At 40.8% G+C, this 26,986-nt stretch overlaps 1 protein-coding gene across 22 annotated transcripts in view; it reads left to right on the top strand.

Moving 5' to 3' along the window:
• MITF (melanocyte inducing transcription factor) overlaps positions 1-26,986 on the top strand; it is a 294,122-nt gene that overhangs the window by 249,041 nt on the left and 18,095 nt on the right. For 6 of the 22 annotated variants that reach the window (XM_056524591.1, XM_056524590.1, XM_056524592.1 and 3 more), the window contains exons 3-7: positions 11,268-11,321; positions 17,849-18,067; positions 20,722-20,814; positions 21,827-21,856; positions 22,031-22,148. In XM_056524591.1, the coding sequence (XP_056380566.1) occupies positions 11,268-11,321; positions 17,849-18,067; positions 20,722-20,814; positions 21,827-21,856; positions 22,031-22,148 (514 nt within the window). Of the gene's footprint in view, positions 1-11,267; positions 11,322-16,597; positions 16,695-17,848; positions 18,068-20,721; positions 20,815-21,826; positions 21,857-22,030; positions 22,149-26,986 lie in introns of those variants that run through there. The other 16 variants (XM_056524601.1, XM_056524600.1, XM_056524609.1 and 13 more) reach the window with 9 other exon arrangements.

Genomic DNA, 26,986 nt, shown 5'->3' on the forward strand with positions numbered 1-26,986 from the left:
CTTCCGGGTCTTTTGGTGTTGCTGAGCTCACCGCTGCGTTCCTTCTGTTTAAGAATGTTCCAAACAGTTGTTTTGGCCACGCCTAATGTTTTGGCTATCTCTCTGATGGGTTTGTTTAGTTTTTTCAGCCTAATGATGGCTTGCTTCACTGACAGCTCTTTGGATCTCGTCTTGAAAGTTGACTGCAACATATTCCAAATGCGAATAGCACACTTCAAATGAACTCTGGACCTTTTATCTGCTCATTGTAATTGGGATAAAGAGGGAATAACATACCTGGACATGGAACAGCTGAGAAGCCAAGTGTCCCATTACTTTTGGTCCCTTAGCAAGTGGGAGGCACATATGCAAACTGTTGTAATTCCTACACTGTTCACCTGATTTGGATGTAAATACCCTCAAATTAAAGCTGACAGTCTGGAGTTAAAGCACATCTTGTTTGTTTCATTTCAAATCCATTGTGGTGGTGTATAGAGCCAAAAATGTTAGAATTGTGTCGATGTCCCAATATTTATGGACCTGACTGTATGTGAGAGAAAAACTGGAGAGATTTTTAACACAGCGACCAATCACAGCTCATCTCAGTTTTCTCTCACACATTTTGATAAATGAGGGCCAATGGGTTGCAAAATCAGCTGTGGAAAATGCAGTAAAATATGCTTAATATAAAGCCAGAGTTTGTTAAATGTCGGAAAGGGAAAAGTTTTGAGCATGTCCCCCTTTCTTTTTTTTTTTTATTCCTAGCTATGAAAGTTTCTTAAAGGCCCCCCTACAGTTGGCCTGATTTGCCGATTTCGACAGGACCGACCAACTTTTCCAATGTGTGCAGGTCAGGAGGGAGTCATACACATATAAAGCCAACAGCTTTTATATGTGTATGACTATCTTAAAGCAGTACTCTGGAATCTAACTTTTTTTTTTCTAAACTTACCTAGAATGCCAGCCTTTCAAAAAAAAAAAAAAAAAAAAAAAAAAAGAAAGAAAGAATAAAAACTGGACTTACCTCTCGCCTCTCCCCCAGTGCCTTTGGAATGCCAGCTTTTCAAAAAAAAAGAAAAAAACCTGGACTTACCTTCCGCCTCTCCCCCGTAGGCGTGCCTTTGGTATTCCGCTCCCAGCCTCCCCAGCAATCCTCTTCCTTCTTCTTCTGGTCGACATCTCACATTGGGGCTCAGCTAATCGCTGGCCGCAGTGATGTCGCAGTGATTGGCTAAGCGGCAGTGTGATGTATTGGGCACCAGCACCAGTGAGAAGACCAGGGCCAGGACTCAATACATCACACCCCGCGATCTCCCAAATCGGGCCCCGGCTCTCCTCCTGAATGAGGTTTGTCGGCCACAGCATGGAGCTGCAGCCGGCTTGCACCCTCCACGCAGCTCTATGGGAGGGCTATGAGTGCAGAAGATCTAGGGGGGTCCCAGCAGTGGGACCCCCCCCCCCTCCCCGTGATTTGACACTTATCCCCTATCCTTAGTATAGGGGATCTGTTTTTATAAATGGGAGTTCTTCTTTAAGATCGTGAGTTTAAGCCTAACAGCCAGTCTCCTTTGTAAGCCGACTATCAACGGAACTAGTTTGAGATTAGTAAATTCTCACAGGTCTGTTGTTATCTTTACCACCAAACATTAAAAACAGTCTTCCTTATCCAGGAGCTTAAAGGGGTACTCCATCCCTAGACATTTTTTCCCCTATTCAAAGGATAGGGTATAAGATGTCTGATTGCGGGGGGTCTCGCCATGCCGGATGATTGGCGATGTGAGGTGGAGGCTCGTGACGTGCCGTCATGCCCCCTCCCATAGACTTGCACTCTATACGAACGCCGGGTGCAGCAGGGAGATCGCAGGGGTCCCCATGATCAGACATCCGCGATCCCCGCCATCAGACATCTTATCCGCTATCCTTTGGATAGGGGATAAGATGTCTAGGGGCGGAGTACCCCTTTAAGATCACTAGGATCTCTAAGATTGCTAGAAAAGTTACCATCTACAGGGAGAAGGCATGATTTATTCCAATTTATTTCAAGCACAGATATAACCCCAAATTACTCAATGCTAGTAATAATGCATAATTTACTCAGGAGATGATATATTTATGGTTTCTACCATAGACAAATCAGAGTTCTTTCTGATACTGAACGTTTTGTTCCTTCCTTAGTTATGGATATTTGACATAGCATTCACATAAAAGTGTAAAACAAATCTTATTTTACAGCTCCGCTATCTGAGTGGGTGTCAGCACAGACTAGGACATTGTCTAAAGCAACTATTCCTGATGTACTGTAAACACTTCAATTATTTCCAGCATTAACCATGTAAAGCAGCTAATAAAGTAGTCTACAAGGTGCTCTTCAGATTAGTTTTGACTTAATCAACTATAGTAATACTATGCTTGTATAATTTGTGGTAGAGCTCTTATTTTTTTTTTTGTTATTGATAGATGTTACTTCTGTCACTTCTGGTCTTCAAAATTACTATTCCCCACAGTCTCTAGTCAGCTCATTCCAGAAACACCAGCGACAGCATCCCAGCTCTAATGTAGTGAAAATACAGGCAACAAATGATCAATCGCTACTCAAAGCTGAGGTGTTAGGAACATAAGTTGACAATGGCCAAATTGTGATGGCTAGACGACTAGCATCTTCAAAACTACAGACTTTAGTGGGTGTTTCCAGTATGCAGTGGTTAATGCCTTCTAAAAGTCTTCAAAGGAAGGACAACTGGTAAACCAATAGCTGGGCCATAAGTACCCAAGGCTCACTGTAGCTAGTGAGGAGCAAAGTTTATCCTGTCTGGACCGATCCCAAAGGAGAGCTAATGTAGCACAAATTGCTGAAAAAGTTAAAGGGGTACTCTGCTCGAACACATTGTTTTTAAAATCAACCGGGGCTGGAAAGTTGAACAGATTTGTAAATTACTTCTTTTAAAAATCTTAATCCTTCCAGTACTTATCAGCTGCTGTATGCTCCACAGGAAGTTCTTATCTTTTTTAAATTTCCTTTCTGTCTGACCACAGTGCTCTCTGCTGACACCTCTGTCCATGTCAGGAACTGTCCAGAGTAGAAGCAAATACCCATAGCAAACCTATCCTGCTCTGGGCAGATCTTGACATGGACAGAGGTCTCAGCAAAGAGCACTGTGGTCAGACAGAAATGAACTTCCTCTGTAGCATACAACAGCTGATAAGTACTGGAAGGATTAAGATTTTAATTAGAGGTAATTTATAAATTATATTTACATTTCTGACATCAGTTGATCAGTTGAAAATGTTGTTTTCCATCGGAGGGTACCTGTTACGCCGAGCGCTCCGGATCCCTGCTCCTCCCCAGAGCGCTCGCGGTGTTCCTCTCTCTGCAGCGCCCCGGTCAGACCCGCTGACCGGGAGCGCTGCACTGACATTGCCGGCGGGGATGCGATTCGCATAGCGAGACGCGCCCGCTCGCGAATCGCATCCCAAGTCACTTACCTGTCCCGGCCCCCGGCTGTCATGTCCTGGCGCGCGCGGCTCCGCTCCTTAGGGCGCGCGCGCGCCAGCTCTCTAAGATTTAAAGGGCCAGTGCAACAATGATTGGTGCCTGGCCCAATTAGCCTAATTAGCTTCCACCTGCTCCCTGGCTATAATACCTCACTTCTCCTCCACTCCCTTGCAGGATCTTGTTGCCTTGTGCCAGTGAAAGCGTTTAGTGTTGTCCAAAGCCTGTGTTTCCAGATCTTCTGCTATCCACATTGACTACGAACCTTGCCGCCTGCCCCGACCTTCTGCTACGTCTGACCTTGCCTCTGCCTAGTCCTTCTGTCCCACGCCTTCTCAGCAGTCAGCGAGGTTGAGCCATTGCCAGTGGATACGACCTGGTTGCTACCGCCGCAGCAAGAACATCCCGCTTTGCGGCGGGCTCTGGTGAATACCAGTAGCATCTTAGAACCGGTCCACCGACACGGTCCACGCCAATCCCTCGCTGACACAGTGGATCCACATCCAGCTAGCCGAATCGTGACAGTACCCCTTTAATGTTAGCTATGCAACTTGTTGTGTATGGGGATGCATAGCTGCAAACTGGTAAGAGTGCCCATGGTGAGAGTGCACCCTGTCCACCTATTACAGTACCTACACTATGGGAATAAGGCAACTATGGGAATAAGACAAGCCAGGCAGTGTTTTGGTCCAGGCATTGTTCTGCTGGGAAACCTTGCATTCAGGTGAATATTACTTTTACAAATACCATCTACTTAAACATTTGTGCAGATCATGTACCCTCATTCATAGCATTGTTATTTACTAATAGCAGGGACCTCCATCAACAGAAAACATTTTGATGGACCAGCATGGGTTTAATAAGGATAGAAGTTATCAAACCAGCCTAAATTGCTTTTATGAAGATGTAAGCAGAAGCCTTGAGAGGGTTGGCTGCGGATATAGTGTTTTTAGATTTGCGAATGTATTTGACACTATCCCTCAAAGGAGTCTGATAGGCAGATTAAGATTTTTAGGATTAGAAATTTTAATTAAAAACTGGCACACAAAATCAGATCACACAAAAAGAAGAACAAATAATGTTACAAGTAAAAATAATGTGCATCGGAGGGAAACTGATGCTAGAACTGATCCCATTAATTTCAATGGGACAGGTCAAAATAATCCAGCATCTCAATTTTGATGTCAGAGGGTTGGACACTTTGGATGGCCCTTCAGAAACAATGGATGCCAGATGCCATACAACTGATGACAACTTCTCATCAGTTGTGGCATCAGTTGTGTCGAGATCAAGGCTGAGTTCACATATGCTGGATGCCGGACATATGTGAACCCAGCCTTACTCAGTATCTAATCCTGACCATGTACATCAATTTTTATGCCCCGTGTCCCTCCCTTGTGGTGTTAGGAGGTGTGTCCCTCCATTGTGGTGTTAGGAGGTGATTGGTGTGTCTGCTCATGCAACCTTGTCCATGAGTCATCTCTTGTCCATGACTCATAGACAAACCTAATGTTGCTGCACGACTGGCTGGTGTCCCAGTAGGTATGGGGACCCAGTAGGTATGGGGTCCCTGTGGTGGCTGTATGCTCAGCTTCCATGCAGAATCTCACTATTTCCCTGCCCAGCACTTGGAGGAGGTTAACCCCACCATGGCTGGCTGCTGTTTATATACGGCACAGCCGTCCTGCAGGTGTATGAAGCGTGCACAGGAGTGGCTCACTTCATAGTGGCTAATGCCGAACATCACCGATCTGAGTGATTTCCAGCATTAACCTTTTAGAAGCCGCATCAGAAAATGCATGCAGGTAGCTCAGTGAAGCTAATCAGGAAACCCGCAGGGTTCTGATCAGCTGAAAGGATGGGTGGGGGGTCCTAACCTGCCTCTGGCTCGTCCGATTGGTGCATCCAATAGTGCAGGAAGCCTCATCAGCCTGTAGTAATGTAGCGCAGAAAACACTGCTTAGTGCTATGGTGCAACATTGATCAGTGTCTGCAATCACAATATTGCAAAAAATATTCCCCATAGCATTTTTTTCCTAACAGTGTGTCTCCAGCTGTTGCAAAACTACAACTCCCAGCATGCCCGGAAAGCCAAAGACTGTCTGGGCATGTTGGGAGTTGTAGTATTGCAACAAATTGAGACATACTGTTTGGGAAAACACTACGGGCACTAAAAAAAACTGTAATAAAAAAAATGGTAATAAATGTGAATAAGCCCCTCCCTATTTTTACATTAAATAATGTAAACAAAAATAAACATAAACATACGGGTGTAAATGGCCAAACTATTAAAATATAACATTATTGAAACGGCATGGTCAATGGTGTAAATGCAAAAAAAAAATAAATACCAAATACCAGGATTGCAAATTTTTGGTCACAAAAAGAAATTAATAAAAAGTGATCAAAAAGTCCCAACAAAACAAAAATTATCTTGATAAACACTTCAGTTCATGGCGCAAAAAAATAAGCCCTCACACAGCCCTGTATATGGAAAAATGATAAAGTTATAGGGGTCAGAAAAGGATAACTATACTCATTTATTTTACAAAAAGTTGTAATTTTTAGGTAATAAATGAAAATAAAACCTATATAAATTGCATATCATTGTAATTGTATGGACCTGCAGAATAAAAATAATGTGTCTTTTTTACTGAAAAGGGCACTGCGCAAATTTTTTCCCCCCAATTTCTGTCCCCCAAAAAATATTTGTTTTGTTTCACAATAGATTTTGGGGGTAAAATTAATGATGTTGTTACAAAGTACAGTTAGTGGTGGATAAACCAAGCCACATGTAGGTCTGTAGGTGGAGAATTGATAGCGTTCTGTCTGTTAGAAGGCAAGGAGGAAAAAACAAACCCCCCCCCTTCCCGATCCTTAAAGGGGTACTCTGGTGATTTTTTTTTTTTTTTTTTTTAAATCAAAGGGTACTAGAACGTTAAACAGATTTGTCAATTACTTACATTAAAAAATCGCAATCCTTCCAGTACTTATCAGCTGCTGTATGTTCCACAGGAAGTTCATTTATTTTTCAATTTATTTTCTGTCTGACCACAGTGCACTCTGCTGACACCTCTGTCTGTCTCAGGAACTGTCCAGAGCAGGAGCAAGTCCCCATAGAAAACCTATCCTGCTCTTGACAGTTCCTGAGACAGACAGAGGTGTCAGCAGAGAGCACTATGGTCAGAGCAGCTGATAAGTAGAATTAAATAGAAGTAATTTACAAATCTGTTTAATGTTCCGGCACCAGTTGATTTAAAAAAAATATATATATGTTTTTCACAGGAGTACCCCTTTAAGGTGCTTCCTTCCAAGTGGTTGCGCTGCACCATAGAACAACGCAACAGCGCCAAAGAGTGTGTGGTTATACCAGGCACGTGAAATGTGAAGGAGGAATTAAGCTTGTTTCTCCCCATTTTGTATGCTATCTTCTCTATTTTATGTTCAGTGAATGAACATGAAATGGGGGGGCTATATAAAAGAAGGGGATTGAACATGAAATGGATTTCACCATTTGTTTATTATATCACAATTGCGTATCACAATCACAATATTTATCTCCATAATCGCAATCATAAATTCTTCCCAAATAGTGCAGCCCTACTAACTATGTAACTATATTGCGCCCTGGCACAATGAAAAATTACTCACACATGGTTTTAGGAACAAGACATAGGCCCTCATTTACTAAGAGTGTTGTGTAGGTTTCTTTGTGGGTTTTAATTCCCTACAATTTATTTCCCACGGTATTTACTAAGGCTTCTCTACATTTTCCACTTTTCCTACACTTTGCTTTTTTTTTTACACATGTTCTGATCTGTAGGGTTTTCTTCAGCTCAAATCCACCACATTTTATTTGGAAACCTTAGTAAATATGTTGTTTTTTTGTGAAAATGTCGGGAACACGCCCCTTCTCTGAGACCACACCCCCTTTCCATATGGCCACGTCCCTTTTCTGGGTTTTCTTAGCAAAATGGAGAATTAGTCGGGGTTTTTTCAATTCTTGCACAAATTCTGGTGCAATGCGACAATCTGGCGCACAACCCGATAAAACATGTCGGGTTTGCAATAGTAAATGAGGGCCAAAATGTCAAAGTGTTTATTTGGTCTCGTAATTCCCCAAATCTTAGTCTTATCGAGCATTTGTCAGATGTGCTGGAAAAGCACGTGTGATACGTGAATACCCCAACCTTGTGACTTCAATGGAAGGAGGAGAAAAGACCAATGTAGTCCAGGCGCTGCTCACCAGGTCATCAGATGTAGAGAAAAGGCCAAATATACCTTTGGTTAAATAAAATTGAATTTATTGTATAAAAATAATAAAAGGACAGATGACGCGTTTCGAGGGGGGATCCCCCCTTCCTCAGATCACACACCCGAATAAAAGGCATCATCTGTCCTTTTAGTATTTTTATACAATAAATGAAATTTTATTTAAGCAAAGGTATATTTGGCCTTTTCTCTACATCTGATGACCTGGTGAGCAGCGCCTGGACTACATTGGTCCTTTCTCCTCCTTCCATTGATGACAGCCTCAGGACAAGTAGCCACTTGTTTCCTGTGACCTTCCGGCTCAGCAGCTCCCTGGACATCACCGAGTACCCCATTACGGGGTGACATGCGCTATTATTAATTTCTTTTGGTGAGCATCCACCTATAAGACCTGTGCGTTTTCCCCACATTACACTTCTCTAAATATAAAGGGTAATATGCGAAGCACCGCTTTCGGTCTTTTACCTTTTCTTTTCCTACACCTTGTGACTTGCAAGGGTTTAGATACAACAAGATGTCAGAGGTTTTGTAAAGTCCTTGCTGCCATTCTATTCAACTCCATGGACCTGACAAAGATAACCAAGTGCTCTACTTACTTGGCTATCTTAGTCAGGCTCATAGAGAGCTCATATTTGTATAAGATGGCATAGCAGCAAATCCACAGTTAATATAATCCACTTGGTTCTATGGATCCAAAATTACCAGCCTAAATGTTTCGGTCATCCTGACCTTTTTCATCAAGGTATTTAAAATGACAATAATGTTACAACTCATAGTATAAAACTCAAATGTAGGTCACCTAATCCATACCTCCTGTTGTAATAAATTTTACTTTGTTGACACTAAAATACATATGAAATGTCAAATACGAGAAAAGAGTATGAGTGGCGCTTGTCGAGTCCTGATTCAATAATCTTCATTTTAACTGAAATGCAGTGTAAAAGAAAAAAAACCTTTAAAAGCAGGGAAACATGGATGATATATACGAAGAAAGGAAAAAATCATATACATAATATATAGTGCAATTCATCAAGTTCATAAAATGGTGTTCAAATTTCAATAAGGTGTCAGTATAGTTAAACCAGTAAGGTTCGTTCACACTGCTGTTCGGCTTCTTAGGGGAGCTTCGTCGCCAGTTCCATCAAGTTTAGCAGGAAAAAAAAAGTGCAAGCTCTATTTTTTTCTCTGCTAAAATCCTTTAAAAATACTGGGTCACCAACGGACTCCATGCAAGTGAATGGGGGCCGTTGGGACCCGGCAGTAGTCGTTCGCATCCGACCCATTTCAAGGTTCAATTGGCTCAAGAAAAAAAAAGCCGATTGGACCCTTAACAGGTTTGAATCAAACGGCCTTGTGAGCCTAGCTTAATTCATCTGGCATAAACCAAAATATCACAGCCTTGCTATATTCAGAGATTTCCATTAAAACACCCATTATGCTCCTAGGGAACTCATATGCAATTAAATACAGTTTAAAGTTTATGCTCACATGTTGTCGCGTGAATCATATAAGTTAGAATGGAGCAGGCCCCAGGGGCCTACAAGAGTCATCAGTCAATTGCATCCATTCACTACTAAAGTATAGGCTCTGCTATAGTGACATTATTGATAAGAATGGGGAATGTATTAAAAATAATAGGGACACCTACTTGAGGAGAGGTTTTTACAAGAAAAAAAAATCACGACCTTCCATACAGTGAATGCTGTCAAGCACACGCTACTTGTTGATGCTCGCGGTCAGTCGTGGCCAAAGTCTCTTGCGCTGTGTTCTCCTACCATACCATAGTGTTGTTGAGCGGTCTTGTCTTCTTGAGTCTAGCTTTCCACAGATGGATGCAGATAGTATATAGAAGGATAGCTTTGGATGATGGTGCACAAGGTTGTTTTTTGTTTATTACAGTGCTTCAATACTTCATCCAGCTTTGATAAGTAGGGAGTCTTTATCTACACAGCTCAAAAAAATAAAGGGAACACTAAGATGACCCATCCTAGATCTGAATGAATGAACTAATAGTATGAAATACTTTCGTCTTTACATAGTTTAATGTACTGACAACAAAATTACACAAAAATTATCAATGGACCAGTCCATAGCATCAATGCCTTCCTCTTGCAGGAACTGCTGACACACTCCAGCCACATGAGGTCTAGCATTGTCTTGCATTAGTAGGAACCCAGGGCCAACTTCACCAGCATATGGTCTCACAAGGGGTCTGAGGATCTCATCTCGGTACCTAATGGCAGTCAGGCTACCTCTGGCAAGCACATAGAGGGCTGTGTGGCCCTCCAGAGAAATGCCACCCCACACCATTACTGACCAACCACCAAACCGGTCATGCTGGAGGATGTTGCAGGCAGCAAAACATTCTCCACAGCGTCTCCAGACTCTATGACGTCTGTCACATGTGCTCAGTGTGAACCTGCTTTCATCTGTGAAGAGCACAGGGCGCCATTGGGGAATTTGCCAATCTTGGTGTTCTCTGACAAATGCCAAATATCCTGCACAATGTTTGGCTGTAAGCACAACCCCCCACCTGTGGATGTCGGGCCCTCATACCACCCTCATGAAGCCTGTTTCTGACCATTTGCCACAGCTCGCATTGATGTGCCATCCTGGATGAGCTGCACTACCTGAGCCACTTGTGTGGGTTTTAGACTCTGTCTCATGCTACCACTAGAGTGAAAGCACCACTAGCATTCAAAAGTGACCAAAACATCATCCAAGAAGCATAGGAACTGAGAAGTGGTCTGTGGTCACCACCTGCAGAACCACTCCTTTATTGGGGGGTGTCTCGCTAAGTGCCTATAATTTCCACCTGTTGTCTGTTCCATTTGCACAACAGCATGTGAAATTGATTGTCAATCAGTGTTGCTTCCGGAATGGACAGTGTGATTTCACAGAAGTGTGATTGACTTGGAGTTACATTGTGTTGTTTAAAGGGGTACTCCGGCGCTAAGACATTTTATCCCCTGTCAAAAGGATAGGGGATAAGATGCCTGATCGCGGGGGTCCCGCCACTGGGGACCCCGTGATCTTGCACGCAGCACCCCGTTAGAATCAGTCCCCGGAGCACATTCAATCTGGGACTGATTACTGGCGATCATGGCGGCCAGAGCATTGTGATGTCACGGCACTGCCCCCATGTGACGTCACGCTCTGCCCCCTGAATGCAAGCCTATATGAGGGGGGCGGAGCGTGACGTCACACGGGGGCGAGGGTGTGACGTCACAATGCTCCGGCCCCCGTGATCGTCAGTAATCAGACCCCAAGCAAACGTGCTCCGGGGACTGATTCTAACGGGGTGCTGCGTGCAAGATCACGGGTGTCCCCAGAGGCAGGACCCCCGTGATCAGGCATCTTATCCCCTATCCTTTGGATAGGGGATAAGATGTCTTAGTGCCAGAGTACCCTTTTAAGTGTTCCCTTTATTTTTTTGAGCAGTGTATATTGTAATAGCTCTTTGGGCGACTTTCCTTGCATCTTTCTCATAATCTCAGTCATTTATTAATTTTCTTTACTTCCATAGGACATTGAAACAGGGCTGACTTATGTTTCAGATATAGCTATAGACAACCTGTATGTAAGTATGCCACATGTGTTGAAATGGTACAATATAGTTATTGTCTTTACTATTTTGTTCTATCTTAAATTGTCTGGTTTGGGAGTAATATGAGTATAATTTTGTTTGCTTTTTTTAATAAGGATATTATTTAGTATTTTTAATAAGGATATGGCAGAAGTATCTGTGCCTTATTGACTTGTATATGTATCTACACATAGATATATTCATATATACTCATTATTCATACTAATTACAAATTATTTTATATGAACAGTCGTTGTCTAGTCTTATTTTGTTTTCTGTGGTGGTAAATATGTTTGTGCTTTTTGTTCGTCTATGTGTGTGTGTGTGTGTGTGTGTGTGTGTGTATATATTTATTTGTACGGATCCCTATTACTAATATGAATTGCATAATTATTGTTATTTTAGATACCATGGTAAAAAAGGTCATGTGGAAACATTCGGGCTGGCATCATAATTTTTGATCTACGAGCAGCGCATTCTACATTATACAGTAATATTTCCTACCATGTCCGTATATTCTCCTTTCTTTAGTGAAACAGTTAAAGGAGTACTATGGTGGAAATAAAAAGGTTTCATAATCAACTGGTATCAGTAAGTTAAACATATTTGTAAATTACTTATATTTAAAAATCTAAAGTTTCTTAGTACTTATCAATTGCTGTATACCCCAGAGAAAAATGAATAGTTCTTTCCAGTCTGACCACAGTACTCTCTGTTGACACCTCTGTCCGTGTCAGGAAATGTCCAGAGCAGGCTAGGTTTGCTATGGGGATTTGCTTCTACTCTTGACAGTTCCTGACACGAACAGATGGGGCAACAGAGAGCACTGTGGTCAGACTGGAAAAAAAATACACAACTTCCTCTGGAGCATACAGCAGCTGATACGTACTGGAAGGATTACAGGGGTACTCCGGCGCTAAGACATCTTATCCCCTATCCAAAGGATAGGGGATAAGATGCCTGACCGTGGTGGTCCCGCCGCTGGGGACCCCCGTGATCTTCCACGCCGCACCCCGTTAGCATCAGCCCGCGGAGCGTGTCCGCTCCGGGTCGGATTACTAGCGATCACAGGGACAGAGCATAGTGACGTCACGGCTCCTCCCCCGTGTGACATCATGGCTCCGTCCCCTCAATGCAAGCCTACGGAGGGGGATAAGATGTCTTAGCGCCGGAGAACCCCTTTAAGATTTTTTAATAGAAGTAATTTACAAATCAGTTTAACTAACTGTAGTTGATTTGAAACATTTTTTCCACTTGTTTTCCACCGGAGTACCCCTTTAAAACTCTCTTGCGCTGTATGCTAAATAGGGTTATCTAGTTATCGGGTCTTGGCATCGCAAGCATGGGATCTGCAAGCATGCCTGTTCATTCTCTCCTCATGCCTAAATAGGTGTAACATTGATAGTCTGGTCACAGCACACATCATGGCTATGCTTCCTGCATTCTCATGCAGGCCAAGGTCCTCCTAAGTGAGATGAGCGATGATTACAATCCAGGACGCGGTGACTACTTTGAGATGTCTAGTTAACCTTGCTTATTAAACTGTTTCTCTTTACTATGGTGGATGGACAGGAAGATATACCCGCATGGGAGGAAACATTATTGCATGAGGTAGAACTGGTGTAGATATATAGGGTAAAACCTGATGACAGGTTCCCTTTTAAAGGGGTACTCTGCCCTTAAACATCTTATCCCCTATCCAAAGGATAGGGGGTAAGATGTCTGATCGTGGGGGTCCCGCCGCTGGGAACCCCCGTAATCTCTCCTGCAGCACCCCATGTCATCTGCATGGAGCGAACTTCGCTGTGTGCCTTATGATGGATAATACAGGGGCCGTAGTATCATGACATCACGGCCCCACCCCCTTGTGATATCACTTCCCGTCCCCTCAATGCAAGTCTATGCCCACTCCCATAGACTTATGTTGAGGGTGTGTGTGACATCACTAGGGGGCGGGCCGTGATATCACCATACTCTGGGCCCTTTATCACCTGTCATCAGGCACAGAGAAGATAACACGGGGGGCTGCAGGAGAGGCCGCGGGGGTTCCCAGCGGCGGGACCCCCGCAATCAGACATCTTATCCCCTATCCTTCGGATAGGGAATAAGATGTTTGGGAGCGGAGTACCCCTTTAAGGGAACTATTCACATATGTCATGCTGAACTGTTGCTATTGTTGTAGTTAAAGGGGTACTCCACTGGAAAACATTTTTTTAAAAATCAACTGGTGCCAGAATGTTAAACAGATTTGTAAATTACTTCCATTTAAAAATTGTAATCCTTCGAGTACTTATCAGCTGCTATATGCTCCAGAGGAAGTTCTCTTCTTTTTCAATTTCCTTTCCGTCTAACCACAGTGCTCTCTGCTGACACATCTGTCCATTTTAGGAACTGTCCAGAGTAGGAGCAAATCCCCACACCAAACCTATCCTGCTCTGGACAGTTCCTAAAATGGACAGAGGTGTCAGCAGAGAGCACTGTGGTCAAACAGAAAGGACATTCAAAAAGAAAAGAACTTCCTCTGGAGCATATAGCAGCTGATAAGTACTGGAAGGATAAAGATTTTTAATTAGAAGTAATTTACAAATCTGTTTGACTTCCTCGCACCAGTTGATAAAAAAAATATATATATATATATACAGTGGTCCCTCAACATACGATGGTAATTCGTTCCAAACGACCCATCGTTTGTCAAAGAATCCATCGTATGTTGAGGGATCCGTGCAATGTAAAGTATAGGAAGTTATACTCACCTGTCCCCGCCGCTCCGGACCCCGTCCTTACCGCTCCCGATGCTGTCCCAGGGGCTCCCGATGCTGTCCCGCTGCTTTGGTGTCTTCTTTGGGATCCTCCGGCTTCTTCCGCATCTTCTGCAGGGTCCGGGCCTCACTTTCTGGTGACAATATTATACAGAAGATGCCGGAGGATCGCAAAGTGGACCCTGAGCAGCGGGCATAGGTAAGCGAACCTGTCCGGGATGCTTAAACTGCTATCCGACAGCAGCTTAAGCATTTTGCGCTGTCGGATAGCAGTTAATGCGATGGCCCTGACATCGACATGCGATGGCCTCTTAGAGGCCATCATATGTCGATTTTATCGTATGTCGGGGCCATCGCATGTCGGAGGGTTACTGTATATGTTTTCCAGTGGAGTATCCCTTTAACGAAAGGAATATGCTTTTTGTCAGGTGAGGTATGGTTAACTCAGTTTTGATACATAACATTACATAAAGCTATAAATTTAGGTTTTTCTAGACATGTAGTTGGCTTCTTATGTTTTGATTATTTTATAGGGCAATTTCATATGTGTTGTATTGAGTTTTTTGTTTAGAGAAGTAGTTTCAGGGTCGTAGCTATATATGGGTTCTGGAGCCGAATTCAAAGACACCAGTAAATGAGGGGTTCTGTAGAGGGGGTCTACAGATTTGCATTGGGGCCCAAAAGCTTTAAAGGGGTTCTCCATCATAAGGTGATTTTAGTATGTACTTGGCAGACAGTAATGGAAATGCTTAGGAAGGATCTGCACTTGTCTTGGGGCTAAATGAATATGCTGTGAGATTACCATAAGACAGTTACTAGCTTTTTGTGAACTGGTATTTCCTGTTTCAGTTTTCTTCTTCCTCCCTCCCACACATCTGCCACCCCACCCATTGAAACATAAATGAGCTGCATCCATTCTAAAGACCTGTGGTTTTCAATCAGGGTGCCTACAGCTGTTGCATTAGTTGCAGATTGATCTCTCTCCCACCAAGTGATTCCTCCACCAATTGAAGCAGACAGGCTCAATGTCTTGAGCTGACTAGTGAGGTCAGGTCTCGGCCGCATTGCAACCTAATAAAAATCTGAGACAACAGTCATTTTGTATGCTGTTAAAAATAAATATTGGGGTGAAAATCACATAAGAATTGTGAGCAAACCATCACACGCAGGTTCAGACACTATATTATGAACTACACTATCTTTACAGCCCCTGTAACAGTCAAATAAAAAAAATTCATGGAATGCCCCTTTAATTTATGCCTATGTTTTTGGCATAGGTTCACAATGATTGGCCACTGACCAGTGTCTACTAAAGAAGCATTCCCCCTTAACCTTTTATGACTTTTGCATTTATTATGAGTATGAGATGCTTTTTAGACATTTGAACAGTGCATCTGAAATGGGTTGTGCTAACACCATGTGCCCAAACTGCACCATAATTCTGATGGAAGATTTTGGCTAAATTCTAATAGTTGGACAATAGAATGCACCATATTTATATTAAAATATCTTTAGGTGGCCATACACTTTAGATAATAGGTTGATGGTTGAACAAATGATTGTCTGGTGAACGATCGTTTCACAGACATGGCCGTACACATTTTATTGGCTTTTCAGTTTATTCAGTTTAGCCAATGACACAGAGCGAAGGATGAACAATCCTTTTAGGAATATTCAGGGAATGTTCTGACAGTATTCTGACAATATCCTTTCCTGAAATATATGAACAATTTTTGTCTGACTGCAGCTTAAAAATATCAGACATGGCTGTATTCTTTTTAGTTTGTCATCGGTTGTCTTAAACGACTGTTCATTGTTAAATTTTACCCAAATCATGATCAGGTGGTTTGGTAAAATAATTGCTGGGTGTATAGATGCCTTTAAACATTTTAGTCTAAGTTTCCAGTGTCTAATTTTAGTAAATCATGACCAATGTGTATGGACACGAAGGAAGCACCTATCACCCCATCATGTAGCGTGAATTTTTCTCCACAGAAGAGCTCAAACCTGGACCATGAATTTCCGTTAGGTCACGGTACAACTTAGCACAGAGCCATCCCCTTCTATGTTTGGAAACTATACACGTGTGAAGGAGACTCATACATAACAATTTTAATGTAAAGTCCAATTTTTTTTTTTACTAAAAAATAAAGAGTAAAATATAAGGCACAGCTTTTTAACCTGATGGATTAGAAGACATACCATTGTGTGTCAGTAGCACTGGAACAAAAGATGAATAGATGGGACGCCTGGAGCGTTTTGTCAATTTAACTTTGATAACATAGCCCCTTAAAGAGATCCTTTTATGTTTATGGAAAAGCATGACGTCAAAGCCGTTAAAAAAATAGTATCCAAATAAATGGCTACACTTGCATTGCCTCCGAGAAGCCTCTTGTATGAAGCGTTTGTTTCTTTACACGCATAACTAATTAGCTTAGCTTATTATAAGCCTGGACAGCAGGGAAGACGTTTCTTTTGCACACTTAAAAAAAAAACTTGTTTGTGGTGGTTGTTTAAGGCTACAAGACAGACACTGATAGACACAATTGGGATTTAGGGAAATACTATTGGTAATATGTTGGAAATGCTTGACTATAACCATTACCAGGTAAGATTATGAAGTTGTTTTCTTTATTTTGCTAGATATTTGTTTGTGTTACATTTTGTGGCTTACCAATGTAGCAGATCTTATTCTTGAACTGTTTCCGTTATCCCATGTTACCTACAGTCCTAAATGAAATCACAGATAATGTCCTAAATGACAAAACTTGGCTGTTTTGAATTGAAATCCTAACTATACCACATGTATGGACTTGGCAGCATGATGTATTGTCTCTGTGGGCTTACAGGTACTGTAAACCTAGTGCATGAGATTAGTGAATAATCATGGACAATTTTAGATCTGTATAGCGCAATTTTCCCCTTTCTTGTGTATTTATCTTGTGCTACTGAGTGTTTACTGTGGATAAAATTTGGCATTGTGCTTAATTTCTGGTAGAAGTTTATTGATTTTGTTGCCTTTTTTTTCAATAATTAAAATGTTTACAAATTATATTGTTTATTTTTATGAGCAATGCAATAAATACATCAGTTTTTGCTGTAATTTCCCATGTAATTGTATATGTATAGATTGTATTGATTTTCTTGTGAATTTTTGAAGATATTTCATCTAAAAAAGGCTTTTGACGTGTGTTAAATGTACAGATATTTTTTGTACTCTTTTTTTTGCTTTTTTTGGGGGTGCAAAATAAACAATACAAGTAAAGAAAAATAAACATTTTTTTCCTTTTTTTTTCAAAAACTACTTAGAAAAAAATTATAGAATATATTTTACTGTTTACACTTTTAAATTGGAGGTGCTCTTTTTAAAGAGTGCAGGGCATTGGGACTAAAGGTATTTATTATGTCTAACTATTTATGATATTGTATAAGAAAAAAAGCAACAAAAAATGGGGAGATTTCTTTCAATGAATTTAATAGCTTCTGGGCAGGCTGCAGAAATGGACAGTAAAGCTGCTCATGATTGAGCATGCCAAAATAGGAGGACCCATATATGTGGGTCTTCTCTCATTTTTTAATTTACCTCACATACCTATTTTAAGGAAACCAAACCAAGAACAATGGAAACATTTCAGAGAAATATTTCTTCCATAGTTCAGTAATATTTGCAGTGTCCTCCAAGCTGTGGGTCTCACAACTTTTAACTTGCCCCCAACAATCTACAGCTCACACTAATTCTTTCATCCTAATTTTATTTTCCAGGTGCAGACTCACCTTGAAAACCCCACAAAATACCACATCCAGCAAGCACAGAAGCAACAGGTACAGCAATACTTAACAACAGCCAAACATCCCAGCAAAGCACTAAGCCTCCCCTGTCCGAACCAACCTGGGGACCACATTATGCCGCCCGGTCCAGGGAACAGCGCACCAAACAGCCCCATGGCTATGCTGACCCTAAGCACAACCTGCGAGAAGGAGGTGAGTTCAACTCCCATAATACAGGGTTGATTATCTTCTTATCTGTAATACTACTCACACTAAATATAAATTATAATAAAAAGTTAGAAATTGTAATCCTAAATACTGATACTTATGTCAGGATTTCTAGTGCCTAATGCTTTTTCATATTTTTGAGACATGTTGTCTTTTACAACTCTTCTTTCTTATTCTTTGCTTTTTCCTTTTTTTCATTAACTCCTTTCTCTTAATTTTTTCTTCTATTTCTCCTTTTACACCTTTATATTTTTCACTTTTTCTCTCTTAGACTTCTCATTGTTCATTGAGATATATATCTCCCTCTTTTACATTTCTTAATGTCATAATTTTTTTCATACGTCTTATTCTTTACATCTTTTTTTCCATCTTGCTTTTTCCTATTTTTACTTTTATTCTTTTTTTCCATCCGTCCGTCCATCCTTTTTTCGTATTTGTTTTATTAAACTCATACTTTTATTTGTTCTTCTTCATCTTATTCTCCTTCTTTCCTCCTTCTTTCCGTCACTTAACATTTCTTTGTTCTCTTCTTTTTATTTATTTTTGCTCTGTAAACTACATTTCCTTATGTCTCTTCTTTGTAATATTATTCTGCCTTATATTTCCTAGGTTCATTTTCATTCTCATTTTTTTTTTTTCATTTTCTTTCCTCCCTTTTCCTTTTAAAATCCTTACCATAAAATAAAAAAATATTAGTTATTTAAAGGGAAACAATGTTAAAAGTATTCTATAATAATTAAGTGTAGCCCATTAAGACTAGGAAGCACCTATTCCACTGCAGATGGAAGCAAAGGTGTAACTATTTTTGCCCTCTTTACAATAGATCATGAAGGAGGACCATGAAATCATATAAAACTAAATAAGTGCTTTTCGTGTACAGTTGTCTCTTTAAAAGCTTTTAAGTTCATAGAGCTTCAGACTTCTTTCTTTAACCTTTATGTTATCTCATTTACATCTTAAATTGAAAACCTGGTATTGATAAAACTTTACTCCGTGTAACTCCTTAAGGTGTGAGTTCCAAAAATAGAGTAGACCATAAATAAATCAGTATCACATTCTAATGGAGCTGAACCATGTCTGTGTAAACAGAACATTTTGTAAACCTACAATTGTTGAAGGAATTAATAAAGGAAATGGGATAAATGGAAAACACTTACATTATATATTATTATATAATTGTCTGTATTTAAGTGTCTTACACCATATTGTCTAAGCACCAAAATTCTATGCATTTCATAATATATCTTTTCATGGAGTTGAATCTCCGTTTTTCTGATACAGAGTTGAGAGAGCCAGGGCTGCATTGGAGATTTGACCACATAGACCCTCCAGCGATCAGATTTTCATTTTTGGCAGGATAACGCCTTTAAGTTTCACAAATAATAGATTTAGGGTATGTCCACACAGCGGAATTCCCGCAGAATTCCGTGAGCGGAATTCCGCGAGTGAAATTCCGCACAGTGAAATTCCGCACAGTGAACGTTAGCATCTGTGTGAATGGGTCTTCCACGAGACCCGTTCACACTGTGGTATTTCAGCGGTGGACAATTCCGCCACTGAAATTGTTCCGTGCAAAGAAAGAACATGTTGATTCTTTGCGCTGAAGTCCGCGAGCACTGCATAGCCGTCAATGGTGACGGCGCAGTGCCGCGCGGTCCTACCGCCGCCGCCGGCTGAATCTCCGCTCGCTGAATTCCGCGAGCGGAGATTCAGCTACAAATCAGTAATTTGAACATACCCTTAAAGTTTAATTCCAACTTTGAACATCAATTTATTTTTTAGGTTCAAAGTAGTTTTCCAGGACAGTGATATTGTTGGTTTATCCCAATCAGATCTATAGTGCACCTGCTGATCAGCTGATCAAAGGGGTTCTAAACTTTTGATAGTGGTTGTCCTTGCCTGTTATGCAGTGGCTGCTACTGGGAGCTCATTGAAGATGGATTTATCACTGGTTTCAATTAGAACATTATTAAAGGGGAACTCTGGAGGAAAATATATATATTTTTTTTAATCAACTGGTGTCAGAAAGTTATACAGATTTGTGCATTACTTCGATTTAAATATCTTAGTCCTTCCAGTACTTATCAGCTGCTGTATGCTCCAGACCAAGTAGTGTATTTCTTTCCAGTTTGACAACAGTGCTCTCTGCTTCCACTTCTGTCTGTGTCTGGAAGCAAATTTTGATAGCAAACCTATCCTGCTCTGGACAGTTCCTGACACGGGCAGAGGTGGCAGCAGAGAGCACTGTGGCCGGACTGGAAGGAACTACACAACTTTCTCGGGAGCATACAGCAGCAGATAAGTACTGGAAGGATTAAGATTATTATTTTTTTTTATAGAAGTAATTTACAAATCTGTTCTTTCTAGCGCCAGTCGATTAAAATTGTTTTTTTTTTTTCTCCTCTGGAGTACCCTTTTAAGCTTCCCTTGTTGTGACAGCAAGCAGTCAAGTTTATCATTAAACTGTACTTTATATCTATGCAAGGGATTTGGAGCTCTTTATCTAGAAAACTAAGCTCCAAACCTAATGAAGATATATTATGAAGGTAAACGGCACAAAATGTAGACATAACAAGACTGAAAGAATGTGTGCAATCAAAAAAAGACAGTAAGATTTTATACTCCTTTTTCATTTGTAGATGGATGACGTAATTGATGACATCATAAGTCTGGAATCTAGTTATAATGAAGAACTTCTTATGATGGATCCTGCAATGCAAATGGCAAACACGGTACGGTAGTGTTCCTCAGTGATCATTTGTGTCTATGATATGTTTATTGGTGTTAGTGGTGATTTGATCATTCTATTATTTGATCCTGGTGATATCTACCACTTGCTAGATGTAAGCAGGGGCTACACAATGACATATGGGAAGATTTTAGGATAAGCGTGACCACAGTACAACATCATGTTTTCCTACAGAAAATAAAGTAGCAAGCAACTCTACCACTGCCAAAAAAAAGTCTAAGTGTTCTGCACTTGGTGTCTAGTAGGTGTTTCTAGTTTAGAGCATTGATGCTGAGGTTAAAGGGGTACTCCGCTGCTCAGCGTTTTGAACAAACTGTTCCAAACACTGGAGCAGGCGCTGGGAGCTCGTGACGTCATAGCCCCACCCCCTCATGACATTTACATTTTAAATGTAAATATTTTATTTTTCTTGACTTATTGTTTTTTTTTAGAATTCTTTCAAATCATTTCTTATTTTTCTCTGTTACTTGGATAGCTGGGTAGCAATCACTATAACCACCATTGCACATGCCACAGGCTTGTAATCAGGAGCGTAGCTATAGAGTTAGCAGAGGTAGCAGTGGCACTGGAGCCCTGGTGCCTAAAGGGCCCCCAAAGCACATCTGCCCCATAAAAGACCAGTATTATAATTGGCATATGGGGCTCTGTTGCAGATTTTGCATCGGGGCCCAGAAGCTACAAGCTACGCCTCTGCTTGTGATCCTATTTTGCCTAGTCATACAGTGATATGGGAGCGAGGTCCAGGAAAGCTGAGGGGCAATCTCTTTGGGACCATAGAGTACTTGGATGTCTCCCAGGTTTCCCAGAAATGTCTGAAAAGAATTTTAAAAGACACACAAGCAGTTGAAAAAAAAAAATCTAAAATTTTAAAAATTTGCCTTAAAAGTGGTTAACTTTTTTTATATATGAATTTTGATAAATTGTGAAATTATGGTTTGTATCCATCACTATTTGGTATACATTGTTAGAACAGACCTAGGTTTTATTTTTTTCAGGTAAGACAAGCTGGATCATACCTCCCCCATGTGAGTTTCCAACCATTTTCTTAACCATGATAAATAAGCTGTACCTTTAAATGTGATAAATCTCCATTAACCCCTGTATCACTGATCCCGTAGTTACCTGTGAATTTCATAATGTTTCTTATATAAAAGTAGAATTCATCTTAATAGTTTTTTTCTTTTCTCTTTTTTTTTCAGTTGCCAGTGTCGGCAGGTTTGATTGACATTTATGGAAATCAAGGTACGCCAGCTCCAGGGTTAAACATCAGTAATTCATGCCCTGCTAATCTTCCCAATATCAAAAGGGAGCTTACAGGTAAATGATTTACATGTTAGAGAGGTTCAGACGTAATATCAGATATTGCAGTCAGTCGCCTCATTTTAAAAGTCAGGACAATGAGTTATATTTAGGACAAGAAGACCTACAAGATTTCATAAGCCATCAGTGTCTGGTGGGGTCTCATTTCTGACACCTTACCTAAAGAAAGACTGAAGAGCAAGCACTGTATCTGTATTGTTTACTCAGGAACATCGCAATACATATGAATGTGGTGGTGCCTGGTACTGCAGCTCAACCCCAGTCATAGAACTAGACTGAACTGCAGTTCCAGACATACCCATAAGTGCATGTATCTAGCTGCAATAAACGATAAAGAAGACCTCACATTCAGCTGATGAGTGAGGATGCAAGGATTCAGATCCCCAACAATAACATCTCAATGATCTATCCAAAGTTTAGTCAACCTGCAGCTTCATAGTTGTAGGGAAGCCAGAATTCTCAGCATGTCACTGTAGCTGAGTTGTTTGTAGTTGGCATAGGAAGTACTGCCCCTGCTGGATAATATATAGTAGAACAATTGTCTGCAACATACAGCAGGTCTCTCTGGTTCTGGATATTACAACTCCCAGCATGGCATGCAGACCACTGTTGAGTACTTTTTATGCAGACTCCAGTGTCCAGTATTGTCATGGATAGCCAAGACCTCATAAACAGCTTTTAGATCTTTTTCACATCTACTTTTTCTCTAAAATTTTAGTGTGGCTTAAAAACACCTAAAAAATGCTTGTGCTATATTAGTTTTTTTTATGCCACAAAATATGCACAAAAAATGCGACACACATTTAGATATACATGAAAAACAGAAAAAAACTAAAGGAGATCTATGAGGGAAAAACACCCAAATTGACTAAAAAACAAACAAAAAAAACGAAAAAAAAAAAAACAAAAAACACCACAAAAAAGCGTTGTTGGCAGCCTTTTTACTTTCAGCTAACATCTTGCCACATCAGGCAAAAAAAAAAAAAAATTGCCCAGGATAATATGCTGCAAAAATCACCAGAAAACACCATGAGGCTCAGTTCAGATGATGTATTTTTTGCTGGAAAACTTCTGTCTGGAAAATTTTCAGCAGACATTCCGCAAACAGCAGGCGCTGGCAGAACATGCTGACACCGCAGTGCATTTTCAAGTGGATTTCGCAGACAGAATTGACATGCCAATTCTTTCTGCAGAGCCCAGAATCAGGTTTTCCCTGGCAGAATGTTTCAGAATGAAATTCTGCCATGTGCACGGTGCAGCAGAATCAATAACACTCAATAGGACATTGAAAACAATAGGACTCTGCTGCAACTGAATTTCCAAAGTGAAATTCTAAAGACCTTTGGGAGAATTAATGAAAACTCTTCTGCATGCAGGATTTCAGCTGTGGGAAACCCACAGCAGATAAGTTACGCGTGACCTCACCCTAAGGCCAAGTTTCCACTTGTTTTTTTGTCCGCATGGCATTTTTTTCGGTCAAAAAACGCTGTGGCCAGATGTTAGCTGTAAATCAATGAGAAATTGCTAAATAATTTTTCCACTTTGCATTTTTCAGTTTGGCTTTTTTTTTGTTTTGTTTGTTTTTTATCCTCTTGGCATTTTTTCCACTCTTTTTTGGTGTTTTTCAGCTCCTTGGGGGTTTTGCAAAGTCGTAGCATGTTGAGCCTATGGCGTTTTTTCCCCTGAAATCATGGCGTTTTTCTCCCATAAAAGTCTGTGGGAGTAAAAAAACGCCAAGAAAAACAACATGTGGGTTTTAACTTTGGCGTTTTTGCAGGCGTTTTTTAGCGATCCAAAAATAAAATAAAAAAAATTCGTAGGGTACCATTGAAACAAATAGATTAAAAAAGATACAGTGTTGATGGAAAAAATTGTATTTAATTAAATTAATCTTTATTATAATAACATTTTAATACATTTTTAAACAGGAATCAATACATGTGGGCAGGCAGGGCACTAAAAATGAAGCCGACAATAATAAAAATGTAGTGTTTGTGTTTTTACCATTTTTTTGTTTTACATTTTTTAGGTAGTACTACTACTCCCAGCATGGAAAACACTGTTCCATGATGGGGGTAGTAGTACCTGTACTAATTGACAGATCGCCCGTGTCACTTATGACACCCGTTGCGATCCTCCTGTATAATGTATAGATGCAGTGGCCGCTCTTCTATGGTCCCCTGCACTGCCGTGTATATATACACCTATTCATATTTCCCGCAGAGAGCTGTGATTGGCCAGATGGTGCCAGCCAATCACAACTCTCTTTGTGAAATATGAATAGGTGTATATATACGTCAGTGCAGGGGACCATAGAAGAGTGTCCGCCCGCATCTATACATTATACTGGAGGATCACAGCGGGTATCAGGAGTGACACTCGCTGCGATCTGTCTATTAATGCAGGTACTACTGCTCCCAGTATGGAGCAGAGTGTGCTCCATGTTGGGAGCAGTAGTACCTGCAGTTAAGGACAGATCACAGCAAGTGTCTCTCCTGACACCCGCTGCGATCATCCTTCATCCCTGAGATGCGGAGCGGCTTTCTCTTGCGCTCACATCTCTGCCCTGTACTTCGGCCGGCCACTCACTCATTTATATTTCCCGCTGAAAGCGGGGATTGGCTTCCAACATCCGGCCAATCCCCACTCTGGGCGGAAAATATGAATTTCTATTCACATCACTGGCAGGCATGGAGTTTAGTGCAGAGATGCGAGCGCTGTATAGAGCCGCTCCACATCTCTGCTATATTATGGACGATCGCATTGGGTGTCAGGAGTGACACCCGGGGCGATCTGTTTATTAGTACAGGAACTACTACGCCCATCATGGAACAGTGGATTCCATGCTGGGAGTAGTAGTACTGCAAAAAAATATATATTTAAAAAAAGAAGTGAAAAATACACACTATATTTTTATTATTGCCGGCTACATTTTTAGTGCCCTGCCCGCCCACATAAATTGATCTCTGTTTAAAAATTAATAAAAATTTCGTTATAAAAAATATACATTTTGTTAAATACATATTTTCCATCACTGCTGCATCCTTTTTTTTTTTTTTTTTTTTTTTTGGTACCCAACAAATTTTGAAAAAAACGCCAAAGGGGCCAAAAATGCTATTTCCCGTCAAATGCAAAAACACCAGAAAAAATGCCAGAAAAAACGTCAGACTCAAGTAATTGCACTGGCTTTTTTTTCACACAAAACCAAGTGGAAACTTAGCCTGAGGATATGTTCACATGGTGGAATTTCCATGCTGAATTCCGCTGAAGAATTTTGCCAGAAATTCTGCTGTAATTTACTTTCATTTCCATGGGATTCCACTGTCCCAATCAATGCGGAAATTCCGCCGTGTGAACATAGTGTAACAGGGAAAGTGTCTATGTTGTCCACAGCAAACAATCACAGTGCAGCTTTCATTTTTTAAGAGGGCTTTTTGAAATGAAAGGTGTGCTATGATCGGTTGCTGTGGGCATCAAGGACACTTTTTCTTTAAGACAGTTTTTATATAACAAAAAATGTCCCTGCAATTTGTTATGCAGTTTTTTCTTAAATGGACACTGTCTGATCCAAAAACTTTCTATATGTTGTTATCGATGAAAATTAAAGACCTTTTGTAATATGGTTGTTTAAAATTCATGGAATATTTAATAAAGAAAACGGCTCCTGAAAATCCCACCACTAGGGGTCCCCATACCCACTGGGACACTAACCAGTCCTGCAGCAGCAACATATTGTTCATGAATCATGGACAAGGGATGACTCATGGACAGGGCTGCATGAGCAGAGATTTTTTTTTTTATTTTTCTTCCACTAGGGGCCTAGAACCAGTGACCATCTGATCACTAGTTTAATGCTTTCACCACTTTGGAATGCATAGTATTCCAAAGCATTTCTGCCCTTCAGTGTCTCCGGCACGACTTAATAGGCAGAAGTCGATGGCAGACCTTTGTCAAGCCCTCGGTTGCCATGGTAACAACCAACACGCTGAGTTTGTGTTGCGACATGCCTATAGCCATACAGAGGGTGCTCCTTCCCTGTCAAACACCTCACATTTCACTATTGACCATAGTGTGTAAGGGGTTAAAGTGTGTTTGACAGCTGAGCTCCTGTGGTATATTGGTACCTGTGAGATCATCATGACGGATATATCCATTGTCAGTCGTTTAGAGGTTAAACTATAGAATAATTATTAAAGATTACTTAATAGGGTTTTTCATAACTTTTTTGATGACCTAGCCTAAGGATGAGATTGGAGAAGGTCCTATGGAAGGGGAATGGGAGCTGAGCTGCAGTAACCCAGCACGGCTACTATACAGTGTGCATCTCTGTTCATTGTGTATACAAACACCTTTGGCAAACAGCTGATTGGTGGGGGTGCCGAGTGTTGGTCCCCCAACTGATAAGATAATGATGACCCCCCCACTGATCAGATATTGATAACCCCCACTGATCAGATATTAATGGTCAACAGTGGTAACATATTGATTACCTATTCAGAGAAAATGATTGAAAAATTTTCCGAAAGCCCCTAAGGGTCTATTCACACACATAATGGCCCTTATTTACTATTGTAAAACCGATCTGTTTTACTGAGAATACCTGAAAAAGGGGCTTGACCGTCAGGAAAATGGGAGTGGTCACCAAAAGGGGGCGTGTACCCTACATTTTCAAAAAATCCTAACTTATTTATTAAGGTTTCCACAGAAAATGTGGTGGATTAGAGCTCTGGAAAACCCTACAGATCAGAGCATGTGTAAAAAAAGCAAAAAAAAAGAAAAATGTAGGGAAACATTAGTAAATACCATGAAAAACATCTGTTGGGGAAAAAAAACAT

This window comes from Hyla sarda, chromosome 6 (assembly GCF_029499605.1).
Source record: "Hyla sarda isolate aHylSar1 chromosome 6, aHylSar1.hap1, whole genome shotgun sequence".
Taxonomy (NCBI): domain Eukaryota; kingdom Metazoa; phylum Chordata; class Amphibia; order Anura; family Hylidae; genus Hyla; species Hyla sarda.